Raw genomic sequence first — 22,949 nt, forward strand, 5'->3', positions numbered from 1 at the left:
ATCTGTTACCTACTCCAACCCTCCCATCAACTTTACAGGGCAAATCAGACCATGATATCCAGGATACCAGTATCAGAAAGCTTCAGAAACTGCATGACATACCTAGTAAATGGCCAAACAGGGATTAAAACCCCTATTAGTATGACTCTTCAATGTCTATCCTTCCAGGCATAGAGGAATGTCATCTGTACAACCTTCCACCACATGAGGGACTCTGTCATCCTGTGCCACTGTTAATCATTTCTGGGACATCTGCCTGACCACTGAGAGCTTCCTTGCCCTCCCAGCACCATTCAAGAATGTGACTGTCCAGTCACTGTAGTTTCTGGGTTCAATACAGCCTCTTGGGTAGGTAGTTTACAAACAGTTTTAATGAATTATAATTTTTCAGAGGAAGTCAACTGTAGTTCAGGAATTTTAGCAATCAAAGCCCTATCATTCACTTCTGTGAGTGTTTAGTGAGCTTTCATGTGCCTCTCTTCCTATCAGTCTGGTCCATCGGAGAGGGCATCTCTGACTAACTGGTCTTTCCCACCCTTTACACTTTGGAAAACACTATTTGACTACGTGCAGTGCTCAGGAGAGCCTTGGGGTGAGGTGGTGAAAGCGAGGTGATATTTAGTGGCAGGGCTTGTGCTCTGAGCAGCTTTAATTCCAGCTCCCCTCTTCTCTGTGGGTGTTCCATTTATTTTTGGATGTTTATATTGGTAACCCAAGACTTGCCACATTGACTCTCATGACCAAATAGAGTATCTGAAGAAAAACAGGTTTTTTTCTCCCTAGTTGCTACAGTAAGAAGAAGTTCAAGTGCTATTGCTACTATTGATAAAGCTATGAAATCATAAGGTGCAACTATGCATATTGAGGATGATGATTACATTTTTCATAGAACAAGAAAATAATCTTTACATATAAAATTTCCCTGTGGAAGGAACATGGGGAAGCAACTTTCCACAGGAGCCCTTTCCTAACTCTAAGAACAGTGTCACACAAAAACAAAACCTTAGAATTAGGAGCCCTCCAAATGCTTCTCCAGTCTTCAGCAGACAAAAAACAACAAATGAAATCATTCTATTTTATACTGATAGACTTCAAAGGAATTTGCAAATTTAGGGAGCATTTCAAATTGCCCATAACTTCACACCATAAACTGAACACTGTAGGCAGACAGGAATTGTGAAAGTAATTTCACCAGCAATTTTAATAATACATTTAAAAATCCTTTCCAGGTGTTATATCTCTATTAAATGCCTTTTCTATTTACAGTTTTTTAAAAAATGTGTTGCCTTTGAGTTCTATTAGCAGAGTGATATTTCAGGAAAGAGTAGCTTTTCGGGTCATGAATAATTATCAAGGAGAATCTTTCAGGAAAAAAACCCATAAAGACTTCATTTTCATGTTTTCTTACTGTATTCATTAAACCCTTTCCAAGGCATCTGCCTGAAAACAGCACTAAAAATACAAGGAAGTCAAATAAGCATATTTATAAAACATTAGGTTTTCAATCAATAAAAACATACTTGATTTCCATGTGAAAGAGCAAAGAAAAACAAGCTACAGCAGCCCTCAAAAGCTAGCAGAAAACTAAGTAAATTTATGAAAAATGGACTGACGCAGTGGGAAAATATCACCTACTTACTAATTTATTTAGGATTTATATTTGTCCCGCTTCCCAGAAGGATTTAATGCAACAGGAAAACTTTAATTCATTTAGCCTTATCAACTGAAACCTTAGGGGAATAGTCTGTATGTCATAAAGAGTCATAAGTTTCTGATTATATTCTCTTGATTAAACAACAAAGCAAAACAACAAAAACCACTTGTAGCATTCTTGTCCCATTCATATGGTTCTCATGTTTGGATATGCAAACATTTTCTGTTAATTACACTCAGCTTTAGTTTGTAGCTGTAAATAATATTAACTCAAGCACTGGATTAAATTACTATTCAGGCAGCTGAAATAACTGAGCCTAGTAAAATAAATGAATATATTCATTTTAAAAAAGCCATAGTTAAGCCTGGGATTTACGTCTCTAAATAATTCTAAATCTTATGTGCAATATAAAGCCAGGAAATAGGTGTTTAAGGCTAAAATTCCATTCCCCTATCTATCCTGCTGTGGTTACACCAGACAAATAATAGTTACAGTAATTTTAGAACCACTTACTCTTAGGTATAACTAAGTGACTTAAATGTTGAGTTCCTGTCTAAATTCATTATTTGTTTTCTCAAATTATACGCCTAGCACTGATCTTACTAGAACATCGTTATATGTTTCAATTTTGACACAATCCCATGCCCACCACTGCTGACTTTCTTTTCATAAAACAATATAAAAGTTATTGAGAAGATGTAAATCCCAATTACATTTTTAGTCTATGACTTCTTTAAATTAAATGTGAATCCATTTAAATTTTTTTTTTTTGGTACCAGGGATCGAACTCAAGACCTTGCACTTGCAAGGCAGGCACAGCTCCACTGAGCTAAATCCCTGGTCTGAGTTCATTTAAATTTAATCAGGCTTCTGGTGGATGAATTCAGTATGATGTCTTTAACATGTGTAACCACCCACATGGTAATGGTACGGGAATATCTTCACATTCTGTTTATCAGGCAAATTATGGAAACATCAAGCAAATATAACATAGCCCTGTAAAGTCCAATGAAACCTTGGAAGACATATTCCAAATAATCAATATATAAACAACTTACCATAAGCACCCAAATAAGTTACACACATAACTGTTACTGAGCCTCCTGTTCATGCCCTACCAGATTATAAACTCCCTGAGAACAGAAAACTATGCCTTGTCTTTTTCCTCCCAGAACCCACACTAATGGCCACTGTATAGAAGGTACTCAAATGAATTTTGATGAATGTTTTATTTCATAAATAAGTGTATAAGAGTGTAACTGCATTGAGTCAGAAAATTTTGTACTACCCTTTTCATACTATTACAAGCTTGATGATTTTAGGCAAAATACAAGTTCTTTAGACTTCACTCAGTTCCCCAACCTGTGCAATGGGCATAATAATACTTGTCTCATAGACTTCAGAAAATTTGATACAAATGAAATTAAATGATTCAATATATTTGAAGATACACAAAAGACTATATATTATTATTTTGGCATTATGATTTATATAATAAGAAATGCATTAAATGCCAGAAGGGTAGAAAAAAGAAGTAGTTATCAAATGATAGTATAGACATTACCTGGGGAATCTGAAGATCTTTCTGCATGAGATAACTTATGCTTTTTTTTTCTGCATGAAGGAGCTAAGTAAGGAAAAATGCCACATACTTTTGGATGAAATAAGATGGACTGTCCCACTGCCCAATTTCCTTCCAACTCTGGCAAATATGATTCTGTGACCCTTCCACATCATTTATTTCAGAGTTAAAGGGATAAACGGTTGTTTTCTAGGTGGATCCCAAATATTAAACTTTAAATTACTCAAATGTTTGCTGATTTTTCCCAAGCCAGATTTCTGCAATTTCAGTACTTTTAAAATCTTTTTGGAAAAAAAATCTTTTTGGAAATAAGGAGAGGATTATAAATAATAAATGAAAATCTTATAATGTCAAAAATAATTTAAAACCATAGGACCACATACATGGATTACCCATATTTTTTAAAAAAAGATTGTAAATTATGTCCAGCTTTAAGAACAAAGTTATTTTCACTGATCTCTGCATACCAAGTGCTATTTTGGTTAGATAACAGCAACTGCCTTATACATTCAAATGTTATATTTGTCTTAAGTTATGAGCCAATTTTAAGTAATAATGCCTATATACTTGTTCAAAAAGAGTTCACAGAAGTTTCTGGGCTTCAAGTTTCCTCTAATTTGCAATTGCTATAAACAAAGGCTCACTTGATTCCACTTAGCTATCCATACCAAATATAGCCTAAGCCAAACTCTGAATAGATTTGCTTTCACAAGGTACTTTGCTACTTATGTCTACTTTTCTTTAAAAGAATATATATGTGTCAAATCACCAATATGTATCTCTAAATTTACTACATGGATTATAAAATGAACAAGTATTAGATGAAAATATCAAGCCATGGGAGTATTGGTGATTTGCCAAGTTCACAACAAATTTATAACAAGACTCTTAATAGACTGGTAATTTCTGAGAGGGGTGCTGTGGAGACAAGAGTGCAAGGTGCCTGTAGGTTTTATCTCACTTCTCACACACAGTTTGGGAAACACATCCTAGCAGGTAGCTCCCCAAATAATCTATGAAGCCATCTGTGTCTCCAGCATCTAGCACTGTGTCTAGTGGGATTCTGTAAAGGTTTCTTGGCTATGTTGCAGTGAACTACACCACACTGGCTGTGTTCTTTTGACAATGGCCCATTCTCCTCTACTTTCTTCAAGAATCTCAGACACCTGTCTTCTGCACACAATCTTGTCTTGCAGGAGAACCACTGTAGCAAAGGGTCCAAGTGACAGATCGACATTTGGAGTTTCAGTTCTTGTTGTACAAGCAGTTTTCATCTTTACATCAGTCAGGGTGACTTTTGCCTCACCCTAATTTATTATTCTTCCATGCTTATTCAGAAGACTGATCCCCATTTTTTCAAAGGAACATAGCTGCCAAATCACACTCAACTCCTGCCCACTCTTCCATGTACAAGCATTTTATGCAGATGTCCTTTAGATTACAGTCCTGTTGTGGTTTGGATATGATATTTCCCCAAAAGGCTGATTTTGTTCAAGGCTTAGCTGCTGATGGACTTTAGAGAAGTGACTGGATCATCAGGGTTCTAACCAGTGCATTAATCTATTTATTTATCTATTAATCTAATTAGATGGCATTATTAGGAGTCAGTGGAAGCAAGAGGTAGGGCTTGGTTGAAAGGAGTGGACCTTGGGAATTGTATCTGATCTCTAACTTGTTCTTCTCAGTCTCCCTCTCCCACTTTGTCATCCTCTCTGCTTCCTGGCTGCCATGAGGTGAGCAGATTTCTCTACCATGCCTTTCTATGATGTTTCTGGTACCTAAACCAACCATGGACTGACGTTTCTGAAACTGTGAGCTGGAATAAATCCTTTCTTTCCTTCTTCCTCTCTCTCTCTCTCTCTCTCTCTCTCTCTCTCTTTCTTTATTTCTTTCTACCGGAGATCAAACTTGGGTACTTGCAGTTGCAAGGCAGGCAGTATAACCACTGAGCTAAATCCCCGGCCCAATCCTTCCTTATTTAAGTTGTTTATGTCAAGTATTTTGTCACAGTGATGGAAAACTAAAACATGTTCAAAAAAAAACTCACACAGGAAACTAAGAAACCTCAACCAATCACGAATTATAAAACAATGCAGCGATTTCTTAACTCTCAAAATGTCTGATTAAAGGTCTAGCCATACATTGTACTGAATATACTCAGTGAAAGAAATTAGTAAAAGACTAGGTGAAGCCATCAGGTGGCCAGAAAGATAAAAGTGAGTCAACAGGCTTAAGAGCTAATCACAACTCTAACAACTATGGAGATTAGAGTCAGGTTCCCCATTTGCAAAGCTTAAGTACAACTAAGTTCCACGGAGCCACTTTGTCCTCAGTGCATCTTTACATAAGTAAAACTGACCTCAAGAATTATCTAGAACTGTCCAGAGAGACTTTTTGTGATGAGAGAAATATTCATATTATATACTGCCTAGTAACATAGCCATATCCATATGTGGTTATTGAGCATTTGAAGTGTGGCTAGTATGACTGAGAAAATGAATTTGTAATTTAATTAATTTAAATTTAAACAGACAATGTAGATAGTGTTTTGGTCAGTTCAGCTATCCAAGAAATTGCTATAAAAATTTTAAAATACTACAATGGAAGCTAGACATAGGTTAGTAGTAGAGTATGGGCTTTGCACATGCAAGGCCCTGGTTGGATCCTTAGTACTAAAAAAAAAAGTACTGTAATGAAGCCAAATCTAAATTTCTAATCCTTAGGCTGTATTTTCATAACAGAAAGTGTAATACAATTGGCTACTTTGTTTGTTTGTGACAAAGTTATTTACCTTTCACATAGATGCTAAAATCAGACTTTTCTCATTTTGCCACTCAGATAGCTTAATGAAAACCATTTGGTAGTGAGAGCTTCCAGGCTGCCACACAGCTCCAATTTGGAAGAATGAAGTGGGAAGCAAGTGAGCTTAAGCAGGATATTTCTCTCCAGCTTTAGGAATTGAAGTTTGATGGCCACTCAGATTTTTCCATCTCTGTATGAGAAAGATATCTCAGAGAGAAAGAGGTCTCTGTGATGTCTTAGTAAACGTGATAGCCCATGACTGAGTGGGAACTCTATTTTTGGATTACTGACCGTAAGGGTAGGAAAATGGATAGGATTGGCTGGCTTTGGGAAAGTCTTTATAGTCTGGGGAGAATGAAAATGGCAGAGTGGTGACTGGTAGCAAAATTCAGCCTCTTTGAGATCCAAAATCCAGACTGGAAAACAACAATTTGTAGAAGAAAAAAAGAGAAACAGATTAGCAGGAATTGGAAAAGAACTGACAGGAAAAATAAGAAGATACAGAGAAGTTGCAAAGACTGTCCACAATGCAGAGAAAAGAAGGAAACAATTTGACTCTCTCCTTGGCTCTTCAGGTTTGCAAGGAGGGGAATTTGCCTCCCTATAAGCAAGGTAACTTCCAGGACAAGGAGATCCAGGAAGAAATGGTAACGAAGCCCACAGCCTTTGTGAACTGCAAAAACAGCATGGAGTTATGCTTTGTGGGGCCTCCTACTGCTGGAGAAGGATTCAAGCATGGGTGCCTCCTACCATATTTCCAGAGAGTACTTGATCAGGCACTATTTTGGGAAGGGTTAATTATATAAATCTGGGACTGAGAATAACCAAACAACAATTTCACATCAGGGTTCCCAGTGTTATACTCCCACAGTGACTGGGTGACAGCCATGGGAGACAGCCATGGACAGTGAGTGGGCTAGAGAAATCTCCTGAAAAGTTTAAACTCAGGCTGGGAAGGACATAGGGCCCACCCTCTGAGGTGAGAAGCCAGGCCTGGCTTGTGTTGCACTCAGAAATAGCTTGGTCTGAAAGTGCCTGCCAGCATGGAGTACTTGCACCATTGTCCTGCTGCCTACATTTAGCACAGATCTGAGGTCTGATTGCCTTCCCTTATCTATCAATGTGAGCAGAAGTGTCTCAACATGGACATCATAACAGGCTGGGGTAAAGAGAGGGACCTCTAGAATAGGGTGCAACTCTTAGAAGTTTAACAGCACAAATCCACAGGCTATAAGGCAAGGTGGATAAAATCAAGACTTGCTGGCCTCCAAAACTATGGAAACTAGAAGGAAACCACTCATTCAAAAATACAGAGGAAAAATTATTTTTCTGTTTTTAAAACATATTTTCTTTCTTCTTTTTCTCATTCCATATTCTTTTTTCTTTTTCCTTTCCATTTTTCTATTTTTATTTCCCATATTATTTTCTTTTTTTCTCCATTTTTTAATCTTTTTGGGTTTTTTTGGTTACCTTTACCTGATTCCATGAATATCCTTCTACTCCATAATAAGATCATTTATCTCACTTTTTCTGTTCTCCTCATCTCCCATTGTTTAACTTCTCAAATTTTTCTTTTTGCATTCTCCTATTCCCAACTCCTTATACTGTATCTTCAATAGTGTACCTAATCTTTGGATAGTTTATTACTATTGTTGAATTCTTGTCTATCATTAGTTATCTCATTTACTAGATATTTAATGTATGTTGATATTTGGTTCGTGTTAGGGTTTATAATATAAACCTAGATTTCTAAGGTTAAGGGTGATACATTATTGGTTCTTTTTTTTTGTATTAAATTCTTTTATTGGTACATTGTAGGTATACGACACAATTACATTTCTCATTGGGAATTGTACCTTTACATAATGCATCTTGGTTCTTATTTTTTCCCCATTCCTAGCCCTCCGTTCACCCCCTCCACCCTTCCCTATTTACAAAGACTTTATTTCCATTTTTTCCATTTCTCATCATTTTTCCTTTCCCTTCTTTCCTTTCCCCTGCCCCTCCCACTACCCCTACCCCTTTGGACCTTTTCTTCCTATTTTACATTTTTGATTATTCATTCTAATCATTGGTACATTTTAGGTATACAATATAATGACATTCATCATTGGAAATTTGCACCTTTACATAGTCTCTCTTGGTTCTTATTTTTCACCCTTGCCCAGCCCTCCCTTCAACCCCTCCAGGCCTCCCTATTTACAAAGATTTTATTCCTATTTTTCCATTTTCTCATATTAATCCCATTCCCTTCTATCCTTTCCCCTAGCCCTCCCACTTCCTTCCCCTTTGCCCCTTTTCTTCCTATTTCACATTACCTATTATACATTTAGTCCTTATTTACACTTTCAGTTTCTCACACCAGAGAAACTATTTGGTATTTACACGTGTGCCCTATTTATTTCACTTAAGAGTATCACCTCAATGTGCATCCACTTAGCTATAAATGTCTCTAATTTCTCATTTTTTATGGCTGAGTAGTACTCCATTTTATAAAAAAACCACATTTTCTTTATCCAGTCTCCAGTTGATGGGCATTTGGGCTGTTTCCAAGTTTTAGCTATTACAAACTGCACTGCTCTGAACATGGGTGCACATATATCACTGTGGTATGATTCTTTTAATTCTTTGGGGAAGACCCCCAGCAGTGGAATAGCAGGGTCAAATGGGACTTCCAGTCCTAGTTCTTTGAGGTATCTCCATACTGATTTCCACAGTGCTTGCACCAGTCTACACTCCCACCAGCAGTGGAGCAGGGTTCCTCTTTCCCCACAGCCCTGCCAGCATTGGTTATTGGTTGATTTCATGATAGCAGCCATTATTTCTGGAGTGAAGTAGAATCTCAGCATTGTTTTCATTTGCATCTCTCGAATGACCAGTGATGTTGAACATTTTTTTATGTATTTATTTGGTATTTCTACTTCTTTGTCTGAGAAATGTCTGTTCATTTCAGATGTCCATTTTTCAATTGGGTCTTTAAATTTTGGGGGTCTGATCTTTTTCAGTTCTTTATAGATTCGAGATAGTAGACCTTTGTCTGAGGAAGACCAGGTGAAGATTTTTTCCCACATTGTGGGTTGTCTCTTCACACTGCTGGTGGTTTCTCTTGCTGTGCAGAAGCCTTTTAATAAGAAGAGATCCCATTTGTTGATTGTTTGTGCTAGTTCACAGGCAACTGAGGTTTTGTTCATAAAATCTTTTCCTACACTGATATCTTCAAGGGTTCTACCTAACCTCTGTTCCAACTAGTTCAGAGTTTCTATTTTAATATTTAGATCTTTAATCGATTTTGATTTTAGTTTAGTGCATGGTGAGAGATACAGGTCTAGTTTTAATCTTTGGCAAGTTGAAGCCCAATTTTTCCAGCACCATTTATTAAAGAGGCTATCTTTCCTCCAGTGAGGGTGTTTGGCTCCTTTGTTGAAGATGAGATGGCTGAGTGTGTCTGCAGTTGTTTCTGCATCTTCTAATTTGTTCCACTGGTCCTCAAGTCTGTTTCTTTGCCAGTACCATGCTGTTTTTATCACAGTAGCTTTGTAGTATAGTTGCAAGTTGGGGATTGTGATACCCCCTGCCATGTCTCTGTTACCTAGAATTGCTTTTCTTATTCTGGGTCTCTTCTTGTTCCAAATGAATTTTTGGATTGTTTTCTCGAGGTCTATGAAGTATGCTGCTGGGATCTCAATTGGAATTGCATTAAATCTATATAGCAGTTTTGGAAGTATGGCCATTTTCACTATATTAATCCTTCCTACCCAGGAGCAGGGGATGTCTGTCCATTTTCTGATATCATCTTCAATCTCTCTTTTCAGAGTGCTATAGTTTTCAGAGAAGAGGTCTTTGATTTCTTTCATTAGGATGATTCCTAGGTATTTCAGTTTTTTGGATGCTATTGTGAAAGGAATTGTTTGCCCTATTACTCTCAGTGAGTTTGTGGTTTGTGTACAGAAAGCTATTAATTTGTGTGTGCTGACTTTGTATCCAGCTACTTAACTGAATTTGGTTATTAAGTCTAGAAGACTTTTGGTGGAGTTCTTGGGGTCTTCTATATACAGTAGCATGTCATCTGCAAATAATGACAATTTGACTTCTTTATTTTCTATCTTTATTCCTTTTATTTCTTTCTCTTGTCTAATTGCCATGGCTAATGTTTCCAGAACTATATCGAACAAGAGTGGTGATAGTGGACATCCTTGTCTTGTTCCTGATTTGAGTGTGAAGGATTTCAGTTTCTGACCATTTGGTATGATATTGGCTGTTGGTTTTTCATAGATGGCTTCAATCAGTTTGAGGTAGAGACCATCTATTCCAATTTTTTGTAGGGTTTTTATCATAAATGCATGTTGGATTTTGTCAAATGCTTTTTGTGCGTCTATGGAGATAATCATATGGTTTTTGTCCTTGGCTCTATTGATATAGTGTATTCCATTGATTGATTTGCTTATATTGAACCATCCCTGCCTCCCTGGGATGAATCCCACTTGATCAGGGTGTATGATCTTCTTGATGATCTTCTGCATTCTGTTTGCCATTATCTTATTAAGGATTTTTGCATCTATGTTCATTAGTGAGATTGGCCTATAGTTCACTTTTTCGGTTGGGTCTTTCTCAAGGTGATGCTTGCTTCCAGAAATGAATTTGGGAGAATTGCTTCTCTTTCAATTTCACTGAAGAGTTTAAACAGTAGAGGCAGTAGTTCCTCCCTAAATGTCTTGTAGAATTCAGCAGTGAAGCCATCAGGGCCTGGGCTTTTCTTAGTTGATAAGTTTTTAATTACATTTTCAATTTCATTGGTTGATATTGGGTTGTTCAGAATTTTTAGGTCTTCTTCGTTCAACTTTGGTAATTCATATGTATCTAGGAATCTGTCCATTTCTTCTGTGTTGTCCATCTTATTGGCGTATAGGTTCTGGAAGTAGGTATTGATGATCCTCTGGATTTCTGCTGGGTCTGTTGTAATTTCACCCTTTTCATTTCTAATTGCATGGATTTGGGCCTTTTCTTTCCTTTTTCTGACAAAGTTGGCTAAAGGTTTGTCAATTTTGTTGATTCTTTCCAAGAACCAACTCTTGGCTTCATTGATTTTTTTGTATCATTCTCTTAGTCTCCATTGCATTGATTTTTCCTCTGATCGTTATAATTTCCTCCCTTGTATGAGCTTTGAGGTTGTCCTGCTCTGCTTTATCTAGAAGCTTGAGGTTCAGCATCAGGTTGTTTAATTGGGCTCTTTCTGTTTTCCTAATATGATTATTCACTGCTATGAATTTCCCTCATAAGACTGCTTTCATTGTGTCCCACAGATTCCTATATGTTGTATTGTCATTGTCATTTAATTGAAGGAACTGTCTGATTTCTTCTTTAATTTCCTCTGTGACTCATTGGTTATTCAGAAGTGTGTTGTTCAATTTCCACGTGTTTATGAAATTTTTTGAGTTTCTTTTGCTATGGATCTCCAATTTCATCACACTATGGTCTGATAATGTACAGGGGATAACTTCAATTCCTTTGCACTTACTTAAACATGTTCTATGTGTGAGTATGGGGTCTATTTTTGAGAATGACCCATGTGCAGCTGAGAAGAATGTGTATTCTGATTTTGTGGGGTGGAAGATTCTGTCAACATCTGTTAAGTTCATTTATTCAAGAGTTCGATTGAGTTCTAGTATTTCATGACTTATTTTTAGTCTAGTTGATCTATCTATTTGTGACAGTGGGGTGTTGAGGTCCCCCACTAAAATTGTATTAGTGCATATATGACTTTTCATGTCTGTTAGTATTTGTTTTATACAGTTGTGTGCACTAGTGTTTGGTGCATAGATATTTATGATTGTCATCTCTTCCTCTTGGATTCTTCCCTTTACAAGGATGTAGTGCTCTTCTTCGTCTCTCTTAATCAGTGTTGGTTTGAAATCTACTTGATCTGCCAAGAGGATAGCTACTCCTGCTTTCTTTCGGGTTCCTGTTGCATGGAGTATTGTTTTCCACCCTTTAACTTTCAGTCTATGAGTTTCCTTTTGAATTAAGTGTGTTTCTTGTATGCAGCATATTGTTGGGTTTTGCTTCTTGACCCATTCAGTCTATTTCTTTTGATTGGTGAATTGAGACCATTAACGTTGATGGTTATAACTGAAACATATTGACTTATCATTGCCATGACTTTTTCTTTTTGTTGGGTTCTCCCTCTTTACATTTAATTTCTTGTCATGCCAGATGCGTTCATTCTGCTTTGCTTCCTGGGGTTGTGATCCTCAATGTCTGTTCCTAGGATATTGTGTAAAATTCTTTGGAGTGCTGGTTTGGTATTCACGAAGTTCCTAAGGTGCTCTTTGTCATGAAAGTATCTTATTTCTCCATCCATTTTGAAAGATAGTTTTGCAGGGTACATCAATCTGGGTTGGAGGCTGTTTTCTTTTAGGGCTTGGAGTATGTCACTCCAAGCTCTTTTTGCCTTGATGGTTTGTGTTGAGAAGTCTGCTGTGATTCTGGTGGGCTTTCCTTTGTATGTGATTTGTTTCTTTTCTCTCACTGCTTGGAAAACTTTGTTCTTCTGTTGTGTTTCTGGAATCTTAACAATTATATGCCTATGTGTAGGGTTTTTTTGATCAAGGCTAGTTGGAGTCCTGAAGGCCTCACTTATCTGTATGTCAAGCTCTTTTCCCCTGCTTGGGAAGATTTCTGCCATTATTTCTGTGAAGAGATTTTTTATGTCATCTCCACTCTCTCCTGTTTCTTCATTGAGTCCAATCAGTCTTATGTTATTCTTTTTTGCATCATCTAGCAGCTGCTGGATTGATTTCTCATGTTCCCTTATAATTTTGAAGCAATTTTTCTTTTCCTGGTCACTAATTGCAATCTTATCTTCTACATCTGAAATTCTGTCCTCACATTGGCTCATTCTTCTGTGTAGACTTTCAGTGGAGTTTTTCATGTCCTGGAAATCTATTTGCATCTGTTTTATGGATTCCATTTGTTTCTTATGTTGGGATTCCATCATGTTCCTGAGCTCCTCTCTAGATTTGTTAATCATGTCTTGCACTAGGGGCACAATTTCTCCTGTTATCTGAGAAATTATTTCTGATTTCATTTTTTCCAGATCCCCTTTTGTTGCCAGTTCAGTGGGTCCAGGTGGTTGAGTATCAGAGTGTTCCATCTCATTTCCCTTTGGGGTTGCTGTAGGTGATCTGGAAGTCTGGTTTTGAGCCTTATTCATGTGTTTTCTCATTTTGACTGGGCCAGGGGCCTATTAGCACCTGCACGGATTACCTCCTCTGAGCTGGGTGAGGTAGGACAGGGGCCACGAGCAGCGGTAGGGATGGTGACCCAAAAGCCCTTTCCTGTGGGCTGGGAGCAGTGGGAGTGATGGTGGCCGGGAATCCCCTTCCTCTGGACCAGGAGCAGTGGGATGGCAGCTCAGAAGCCCCTCCCTCTGGGCCGGGAGTAGTGGGAGGGATGGTGGCCTGGAAGCCCCTTTCTCTGGGCCAGGAGCAGTGGGACAGAAGGTGGCCCAAAAGCCCTTTCATGTGGGCCGGGGGCAGCGGGAGGGATGGTGACTGGGAAGCCCCTTCCTCTGGACCAGGAGCAGTGGGACGACGGCTCAGAACCCCCTACCTCTGGGCCGGGAACAGTGGGACTCAGTACCTTGGTCTGGTGGTCTGGTGTCCTCTGCGTCTTTGTAGTGTGGAGCCAGGTGGCTGCCTGTCTGCAGCGGGGTGATTTGGTGTCTTCTGCGTGACTCAGGACCTCGGTAGGGCATGCACAGAACCTCCTGTGTGCAGCAGGCTGATTCCCTTATTGGTTCTTATGGCATGTCAATATCCAGTTTGTCCTGGATAATATTCCTGTTGCTGATTAAAGTGATACTGCCAGGGCTGCATAGTTGTTGCTATTCATAGGTTTTCTTTGTACATCAAAACCCAGATTATGTTTGTGATATTAACAATACTGTAGTCCATTCCCAGAGAGTTGGGTGCTGGGTCAATCACACTGCATCCCCTCTCCCACATAAACAGGATCTTGGCACAGAGGCAATGAACTGTGGTTAGCTATGCCCTGAGTGCATCACTAGAAAGCAGACTAACTACAGAGATCTCCATACTAGCAACAAAGTCTTTCCACTATAAGTAATGGGATACCTAAGCACAATACAAAACAAATAACCAAATAATAAACAATAGAAACATGAAAAGACATGGCAACAAAATGCCTTCCAAAATCCCAGGTCACCCAAAGCTGATCCACAGGGTATTGAAGAGGGAGGAAAACAAAACCAATACAGCTGAATTATTTGAAAGGATGATAGAATAGATTAAAAAACAAATCAAAGAGGTGCTCAGTGGGCTCACAGAAAATATAACTAATCAGATAATGGAGGTAATAAAGAAAATAATCAGGGAGCTTACAAAAGACACTGATAAAAAGCTAGCTCAGCTAAACAAAATGATACAAAACACGAATGACCAATATAGCAAAGAATCAGCATTCATGAAAACGTTCTAAATAGAAATTGATATTAGAAAATATATTGAAAGTATGGGCAGCAGAAGTGACCAATGTGAGGACAGAATATCAGAATTAGAAGGCAGCTGGGGATTTAGCTCAGTGGTTCCGGCACCTGCTTCACAAGTGCAAGGTCCCAAGTTCGATCCCTGGTACCAAAAAAACACACCAGAATTAGAAGATAGAGATGCTTCCAAAGCCAAGATATACCTTAAAAACAACATGAATACATGAAAAAATGGATTCAACAGCTGATAGGTAACTCAAAGAATACTAATGTAAGATTAATTGGAATAAGTGGAAAATCAGAAGAGACCACAAAGTGTATAAAAAATGGGTTTACACAAGTAACAGCAAAAAAACCTTCCAAATACTGGGAAAGAATTAAACATACAGAAAAATGATGCATATAAAATATCAAAAACGTTTTCACATTACATCATAGTCAAAATACCAGAAGTCCAATATATATCGTAAAAGCCGTTAGAGAACAACAAATCACTTATAAAGGTAAACCCACTGAAATTACAGCACACTTCTCAACGCAAACGTTAAAGGCCAGGATAGACTGATGTGAAGTGTTTCAAACTCTAAAAGATAACAACTTCCAACCCAGACTTATATACTCTGCACAACTTTTTTTCAAAATTTATGGGGAAAAAAAGCTATTTCCATGACAGAGAACACCTGAAGAAATTTAAAACCACCAAACCAGAATCCCAAAAATTTCTTGAGGATATTCTAGAAAGCATCAATGAAGCCAACAACAACAACACACACACACACACACACACACACACAAATTAATAGAATGAATATACCTGATAGGGTAGACAGTTAAGCAGACAGGGTCGGGGTGGGGAGAGAACTAGCAACAGGAAAATAATGCAATGACAGGAATAAATCAATACCTTTCAGTAATAAGTGTCAATATGAATGGCCTCAATTCTCCAATCAAAAGTCACAGATTAGCAGGATAGAGCATGAAACACAATCTGACAGTATGCTGTACACAAGAAACACATTTAACCCAAAAAGAAACTCAGACTGAAAATCAAAGGATGGAAAACAATATTTCATGCAATAGGAACCCAATAAAAAGCAGGTGTAATTATCTTATAGTCATACAAAATGGACTTCAAGCCAAAACTTATCAAAAGAGGCAAGAAGATCACTACACATTGGTTAAGGGAACAATTCAATACAAAGACAATGATTACATATATATATATATATATATATATATATATATATATCACTAACACATCCAACTTCATAAAGCAAAGGTGTGTTATGTACATATCCCAACTCATCTGATGACTGTAATCATTATGTACTGCAAACATGTATGTCATAGATACTTTTCTTATCACTGAAACATAACACCTGATACCTACAAGTTAAAGGAGGAAAGGTTTATTTCAGCTCATAGTTTGTAGAGGTTTCAGTCCATAGTCAGTTGGCTCTATGGCAGGGTGGCACGGTAGAGAGGCATGGCAGAAGAGAAACAGTCCATGGCAGAGTAGGTATGAGGCAGCAAGCTGCAGCAGAGGGAAGAAGCAAAGCAATCTGTTCTTCTCTTTCATTCCACCCAGAGTGGGGCTACCATTATCCATACCGAGAACTATGCTAAACCAATCAGTGGAATGACTTAGTACCATACATCTTTAATCCCAGTATCACACACCTTAGATCCAGCCAGGTCTGAAAAGCCCTACCTATGAGTACATGAAGCTTTGAGGGGACATCCAGATGCAAGCCATAACAGTCTACCCCTGGCTCCCAAAAGACTCATGTGCATTCCTTTATACAAAATGCATTTAGTCTATCTGTAAGAGATGCCAAAGTCCTAGCAGTTTCAGCATTGCTGAAAAGTTCAAGTTCAAAGTCTCCTCTGAGATTTAAGGCAAACTCTTAGCTGCAAGTCCCTGTACAAATGAAAACAAAGTTAAACACTTCCAACATACAATGGCACAAGATAAACATTCCCATTCCCAAAGGTACAAATAGGGGGATAGAAAGGAATGGGATCAAAGCAAGTCCAAAATCCAGCAGGACAAACATTAAGTCCCATACTTCCATGTGAAGCATCCAGGGAAATTCGTAACAAGATGTAAACTCCAAATATGTTTGGTGGCTTTGCTGTTATGGGATCTTCAGTGGTTGCAGCTCTTCACAGCTTCTTTCTTGGGCCAGTTCTGCTCACTTCTTGCCGTTTTCCTTAGATGATCCACATTTCTGGCTTCTCTAATCTTCTGGGTTCTCCACTGCACCTTCAGCTTCACACTCACAGATTCACACTGCCCTCTCACACTGCCTGGGCTCTCATACCTTCTTCTGAAATCTGGGTGGATGCCTTTCTGACCCCACATCTCTTACTTTCTGCATGTTCTTAAAACCAGCATCATGTGGATAATATGAAGGTCTGCTGCCAGCTGGTTCAGTAGCTGGGCTTCCTTCTGTCTTGGCTGTAGGAGTCCAGTGCCTGGATTGCTGAGTGTTGTGAACCCAATCCTGAGGAACAAATTCTCTAGGCTGCCACCATTCTGGAACATGGTACTCTGGGACTCTCAAAGCCCAGTCTTTCACCTTTGCAATTTTGAGGCTGCAAGAGGTGGAGTCCTGCTGGTTCTTGTGATATTCTCAGGTCATCTTTCCTATTGTCCTGTTCCTTCTCAGCAACCAAGTTCTCCTCTGCTCCTTCTTTGCAGGCTGCAACTTTAAAGAGCTTCCTTTCTGGCTAAACTCAAAATGTTTTAAATCATTCTGATGGGCTGTTTGCTCTTGATTCTCAACATAAATCTGGCTACAAGCCTCAAACAGTAGCCAGGCCAGAGCTTTAACATCAGACTGCCTTGAAATTTCTTCTGCCAGATTAATTAGCCCAGTGCCCTCAATCTCAGTCTTGGGCAAAGGCTCTGGACAAGAGCAAAATAAGACAAATTTTCAGTTAGAGCATAACACATATGGTTTGGAGTTCAACTGCCAATGGAATCTTTCTTTCCAATTGATACCTCTTAAAGTTGGTCTTTTCCAGCTACATTGCAGTCAACATTTTGGTCTTCTGAATTTCAACCAGAATCTCCTATCAAGTTTGGCTTACAGCATTTCAGCATTATTTCTTCAGCTGGAATCTCCAAATCATTCTAAATTTTTCCTACAAGCCAAGTTCCAAAGGTTCCCGAACCACATGGTCACACCAACAACCATACTCCTGTTATCAAAATCTGTCTTAATTACGTTTCTCATCACTGAGACACAATATCTACCACTCACAAGTTGAAGGAGGAGAGGTTTATTTTAGCATGCAGTTTATAGAGGTTTTAGTCCATAGTCAACTGGCCCCAAGGGCAGCATGGCAGAGGAGAAACAGTCCACGGCAGAGCAGGCAGGTAGCAGCAAGTACAGCAAAGCAAGCCTTTCCATTTTTATTTTTTATTTTTGGTACCAGGGATCAAACTTGGGACCCTGGGCTTGTGAGGCAGGTACTGGAACCACTGAGCTAAATCCCCAAACTTCTTTCTTTCCATTTTATTCCATCTAAGCTACGAGCCTTTTGGGTGGTTCCACCTGCACCCGGGGTGGGCCTTCCATTATTCATACTCAGAGAACTATGCCAAACAAATCAGAGGAATAATTTAGTACCATACACTCTTAATTCAAGTACCATATACCCTAGATCCAGCCAGCTGTGAAAAGCCGCACCTATGAGCACATGAGATTTTGGGGGAATATCTAGATACAAACCATAACATATGTACTAATAAAAACTAATAAAATAAAAAAAGAAGAAAATCTTCATAGTCTACCTTGGGTAAGGCTCTAGCAGAGCACAGCCCTGTAGGGAACTGCGGCTGTGCAAGGGGCCAGGTCTTGGGGCATTGACATCTCAGCCAATGCCTCTACTCCAACTGCCTGCAGCTCTGCTGAGAAAACACTTAAGATAGGAAACTGCACGCTTGTTCCTCTTCTTTGTTACCACCCTAATTATTCCACCATCTTCTTCTATATACTATGCTTCACAACTTTCTAATCCATCTCCCTGTTTCCATTCTTTTTTTTTTTTTGGAGGCAAAACATTTATTGGTACATTTTATATATACATAATGATAACATTCATCACAGGGAATTTTACCTGTACATGATATGTCTTCCTTCCTTTTTTCTCATCCCCTCCCCAATGCCTCTTTCCCTCCTTATTTACAAAAGCATAATTTCCATTTTCCTTTTAGTCTTCCTTTTATTTCTTGTCCTTTCTTTCCTTTCCCCTTCTCCATCCCTTGTTCCTCTTCTCATTTGAACATTTCCTTCCCATTTCTCAATATCTATCACACATTTTAGTCCTTATTTCCACTTTTGGTTTCTCATACCAGAAAAACTGTGGTATTTAAACACGTGTGTCCTATTTTTTTTTTCACTTAAGAGTATGGTCTCAAGCCTGCTTCCATTCTTAATTCCCTATAATTCATCCTCCATACAGCAGCCAGGATGCTCTTTTAAAATTAGATAATCTCATTCTTCTGCTTAAAATCTTCTGATGGCTTCCTACTCAGAACAAAAATCAAACTCCTCATCCTGGCCTACAGGCTTCTGATCATATTTTTTTACTTCCACTCTTCCCACTGTCCCCTAAGTCATTCTGTTCCAGCCACATTGGCCTCCTTGATATGTTCTTGTAGCTAATCAAACTTCTTCCCTTGTCAGGCACCAAAGTGCAGGGCTTTACATATGCTATCTCATTTTTTCTTCACAACAAACCCTGAGGCTTAAAAAAGGTAAATCCTAGTTGCAGAGTTTATGAGAGATGAAAGGAGAATTTGATTCCAACAAAGTCTCACTGCTGAGCTAGTTGATCTTTAAAATTGGGGATTTAAAGAAGAATCCAGTCATTATCCTTGACTGACTCCATCTTGTTCTTCTGGCCTGTTCTTTTAATGGGTCATTTCTCCTCAGTGAGAAACTGAAAGTGTAAGTAAGGATTAAAATGATTAAAACAAATAATTGATAATTTGAAGTAAGAAGAAAAAGGGCAAAGGGGAAGGGGAAGTGGGGGCAAAGGGGAAAGGAAAAAAGGGAAAAGAAAAATTATGAGAAAAGAAAAAAATGGAAATAAAGTCTTTGTAAGTAGGGAAGGGTGGAAAGGGTGAAGAGAGCACAGGGAATGGGGAAAAAATAAGAACCAAGATACATTATGTAAAGGTACAAGCACCCTTTGATAAATATAGATGTACTGTATACCTAAAATGTACCAATAAAAGAATTTAAACAAACAAAAAAATTTCCTACTTTTGACCTCTGTTGTTCCTAGAATTCATTCTTTGATTTTAGAGAACATGAACTGGGCATCTTGGAAGGTTGGGTGCTATATTTCCCTTATTTGGGTTATTGACATTATTTGGATTATTTGGTGCCCTATATCATTGGGACCTCCAGAGTCAGGCTCTGGCCTAGGATTCTGGTGAAAAGCACAAAGCCTGCAATTTCACATTATGTTCAACTGGAACATCCAAACATTTCCTCCGCATCCACGCAGAATGAGATAACTTCTCCTAAGGCAAAGTGCTTCTCTGTCAAGGAAAGTGCTTCCTGGAAACACTCTCCAACACCCTCCAATTAGAACAAGTTTCACTTTATATAAAGTTGAGCTTGATCAAATCAATACCTAGAATTGTTTTAGGTTTCAGCTGCTCTTTTTATAAAATGGGGATACTAATACTTTTTCAGAATGGGTCTGAGGATTCAGTGAGATTATTCTTGTTGATTACTTGGTACAATAAATGCTAGTTGGCTCAGTCAGAGGTAGCTACTTTTTAAAATCATAATCTAAGGGTGGCACAACCTGACTAAATGAAGCTCTCAGTGAACCAATGTTTTCAATTATCAAACACCTTCCCTACAACAACAAAAAATGAAAACAGCAGTGTTTGCTACACTAACTGGAAGGATGATTCAATCTAGCTGATTCTAAACCCAGACTTTTAAAAAAAAAAGTTGTCTCTAAATCCAGCTTCTAATCTTGACTCAAAATAATCTAACCATTACTAAGCAGCCTGGGCATTTTACTAGCCCTTGCCATTACTCTTCCCCCAGCCCTCATGTAATGGCGGTTTTTACCCAGGGACATTAAGTGCAGAATTTTCTCCCTCCTTGTTTTCTTTTCCTAATAGGTATGAAGTAGTCAAAGCACTATCTTTGATCTTTCATTTCCCACTGGGAATTTATGCAGGCCTGAGCAACAACTGACTTCCAAAGGTCACTACAACAGCCCTTTGAGTGAAAATAGCCTTAATTATGAATCCATAAAACTCAAATGAGTCAAGCTGGGTTTTCAGAAATACATCTGGTTTAAGAATTTATTCCTTCAAGTACTATCTTGAGTCCCTTCTAATTGCGAATGCAGAACACCACTACATCTCTTAATAAAAATCTCCCAAATACTTGAAGTCAATCCAACATTTCATTTATTCAGGCATTTGTCTCTAACTCAAATTCTGTCACTATAGGATTAAAGGCAGTAGCCTTGAACTGTTTCCAATACCCACTTCCAGGAGAATCCCTTTTTAAAAAATGCTTACTGTGATTTTCCAAGTGCATTTACTATTTGGAGGGTATACTCCAGGAAAACCTTCACTGCCAATAAATCCAGACTCTCCAGTAAGAATGCCACCACATCTGAAAACAGGTCTGGGAAAATAAAAGAAGAAAAGATACTTAATTTGAAACGACCTAATAAATCAATGTTAACTTCAGAAAGGTGAACAAATTAGTATGGATAGGAGTTAATAGTGTTTAATAAATGCTTGTGCCAGCCTGGGTTGGTGACCTATTCCTATAATCCCAGCTCCTCCCACCAAGTGCAAGGCTCTGGGTTCAATCCCTAATACCGAAATAAATAAACAAAATACATGCTTCAACCAGGTAAAATATCTGAAAACTTGCTAGCTCCTAGAATATTTAAATTATAGCCTCATAAAAGTCGCTAGATGCTATATATACACAGAGTCCGCCAAAAAATGTACACACACTTCAGGAAAAGAAAAAAAACTTGTATAAAGTTTAATATTAAATTTACTGAGACGTTATGAGATTAATACAAGTTACCTTTGGCCTCTACAATTACAAGAGGTGCTCAAGGTGGTGCCCATTAGCTTCCAGACATTTATTATTTTTCCTTTCCTGAAGTATATATACATTATTTTGGCAGACTCTGTATGTATGTATGTACGTATATATGAAATCAAGTCCCTCCCAAAGTGTTCAAGTCACGCAGGAAAATGATAAATGATCAATTTAACTGGAGCAAGTGAGAGAGAAGGTGAGAAGCTAGGTGAGGATTTTAGACATGGTTTTAAAGACAGGCAGCAACTGGTTAATATAAAAAGTTTTTAAATTCTCAGATTTGGAGACGTGCCTAGTTCTCCACCCCTTTTTCTGAAAATCTCGTTGAAAAGGGAGGTGGACATGCTAGAAGAGATGCCAAAACTGGACTTCAGGCGCTCCCCAAGTCCACGTCCCTCAAAGAACTGCTAAGCGTTAACTTCGTGCAGCAGCTCCCCGGGCACTAAGCGACTCCTTTCCCCCTAGGGTTACGTCTCTCTGTAAAGCCTCTGGGGACGAAAACAGCGGTAAAGCGGAGTTCACATACTGGAGATCGAGACTTGCCCTCTGCCCTCATAAACCTTCCGAGAGAGTAGAAGCAAGTCAGTCTCAGCCCCGCCACGTGGTGGCCGGCCGGCTGCAGGGCTGAACGCGGCGAACCAGGGCGCTGAGGGGGACTCTCGGCGGGCGAGGTCGCGGTCCTGGGCGGAGCTCCCACCCTCCCGCTGCCCGCTGCCCGCTCCCCGGGGTGCGCAGGGTCCCGCGCGGGTTCGTCCGGGCGCCGCAAGGCGGTTGGAGGGAGTCGCGCCGCGGGTGAGCTGCAGAGGTGCAGGGAGAGGGAGCCGGCACGGGGTCGCGTTACCTCTCCGGGGGCTGCTGCCGGGACAGCTGGGCGGCGGCGGCCAGCAGCAACCAGAGCGGGGCCCAGGCTCTCGTTCTCATGGCTGCTGTGTGCGCTCGGGACTCCACCCCCCCGCGCGCACTCGGGCACCCTCAGCACCGGCTCACACCCACCAGGGGCACACGGCGGCTCAAGCCGACTCACTGGGTCCCGCTGGATCTCCCGCCCAAGGCAGCTCCTCGGGGCAGCCCAGGTAGCCGGGTGTGCGCGGCGGGCAGGCGGGGCGGGGCGCTTTTAAGGCGATTACAGTGCCGTCTGACTCGACGCTTAATTTCCCCCGAGGAGTTGCTCTGGCAGCCACAGGCCACTGCTGAATATCCCGTTTGTTCTCGGCTGCAGGAGGGCGGCCCGGAGGCCAGGGCCGCCTCCTCTCTTGGGGCAGGCGGGCGACTCCTCCAGGCACCCCAGGACCCTGC

General features: G+C 39.6%; 1 protein-coding gene across 1 annotated transcript in view; it reads right to left on the minus strand.

The window, feature by feature from the left end:
- Nucleotides 1-22,789, minus strand: part of Pcolce2 (procollagen C-endopeptidase enhancer 2) — an 87,448-nt gene extending 64,659 nt beyond the window's left edge. Inside the window, exons 1-2 of the mRNA XM_004834385.3 lie at nucleotides 22,495-22,789; nucleotides 21,110-21,218 (exon numbers count right to left, since the gene is read on the minus strand). Of these exons, the coding sequence (XP_004834442.1) occupies nucleotides 21,110-21,218; nucleotides 22,495-22,574 (189 nt within the window). The 5' untranslated portion in view covers nucleotides 22,575-22,789. The remainder of the gene's footprint in view (nucleotides 1-21,109; nucleotides 21,219-22,494) is intronic.
- Nucleotides 22,790-22,949: the final 160 nt, after the last annotated feature.

This window comes from Heterocephalus glaber, unplaced genomic scaffold, assembly GCF_053883595.1.
Source record: "Heterocephalus glaber isolate CG9 unplaced genomic scaffold, H.glaber_assembly_v1.0 deba00001504, whole genome shotgun sequence".
NCBI lineage: Eukaryota > Metazoa > Chordata > Mammalia > Rodentia > Bathyergidae > Heterocephalus > Heterocephalus glaber.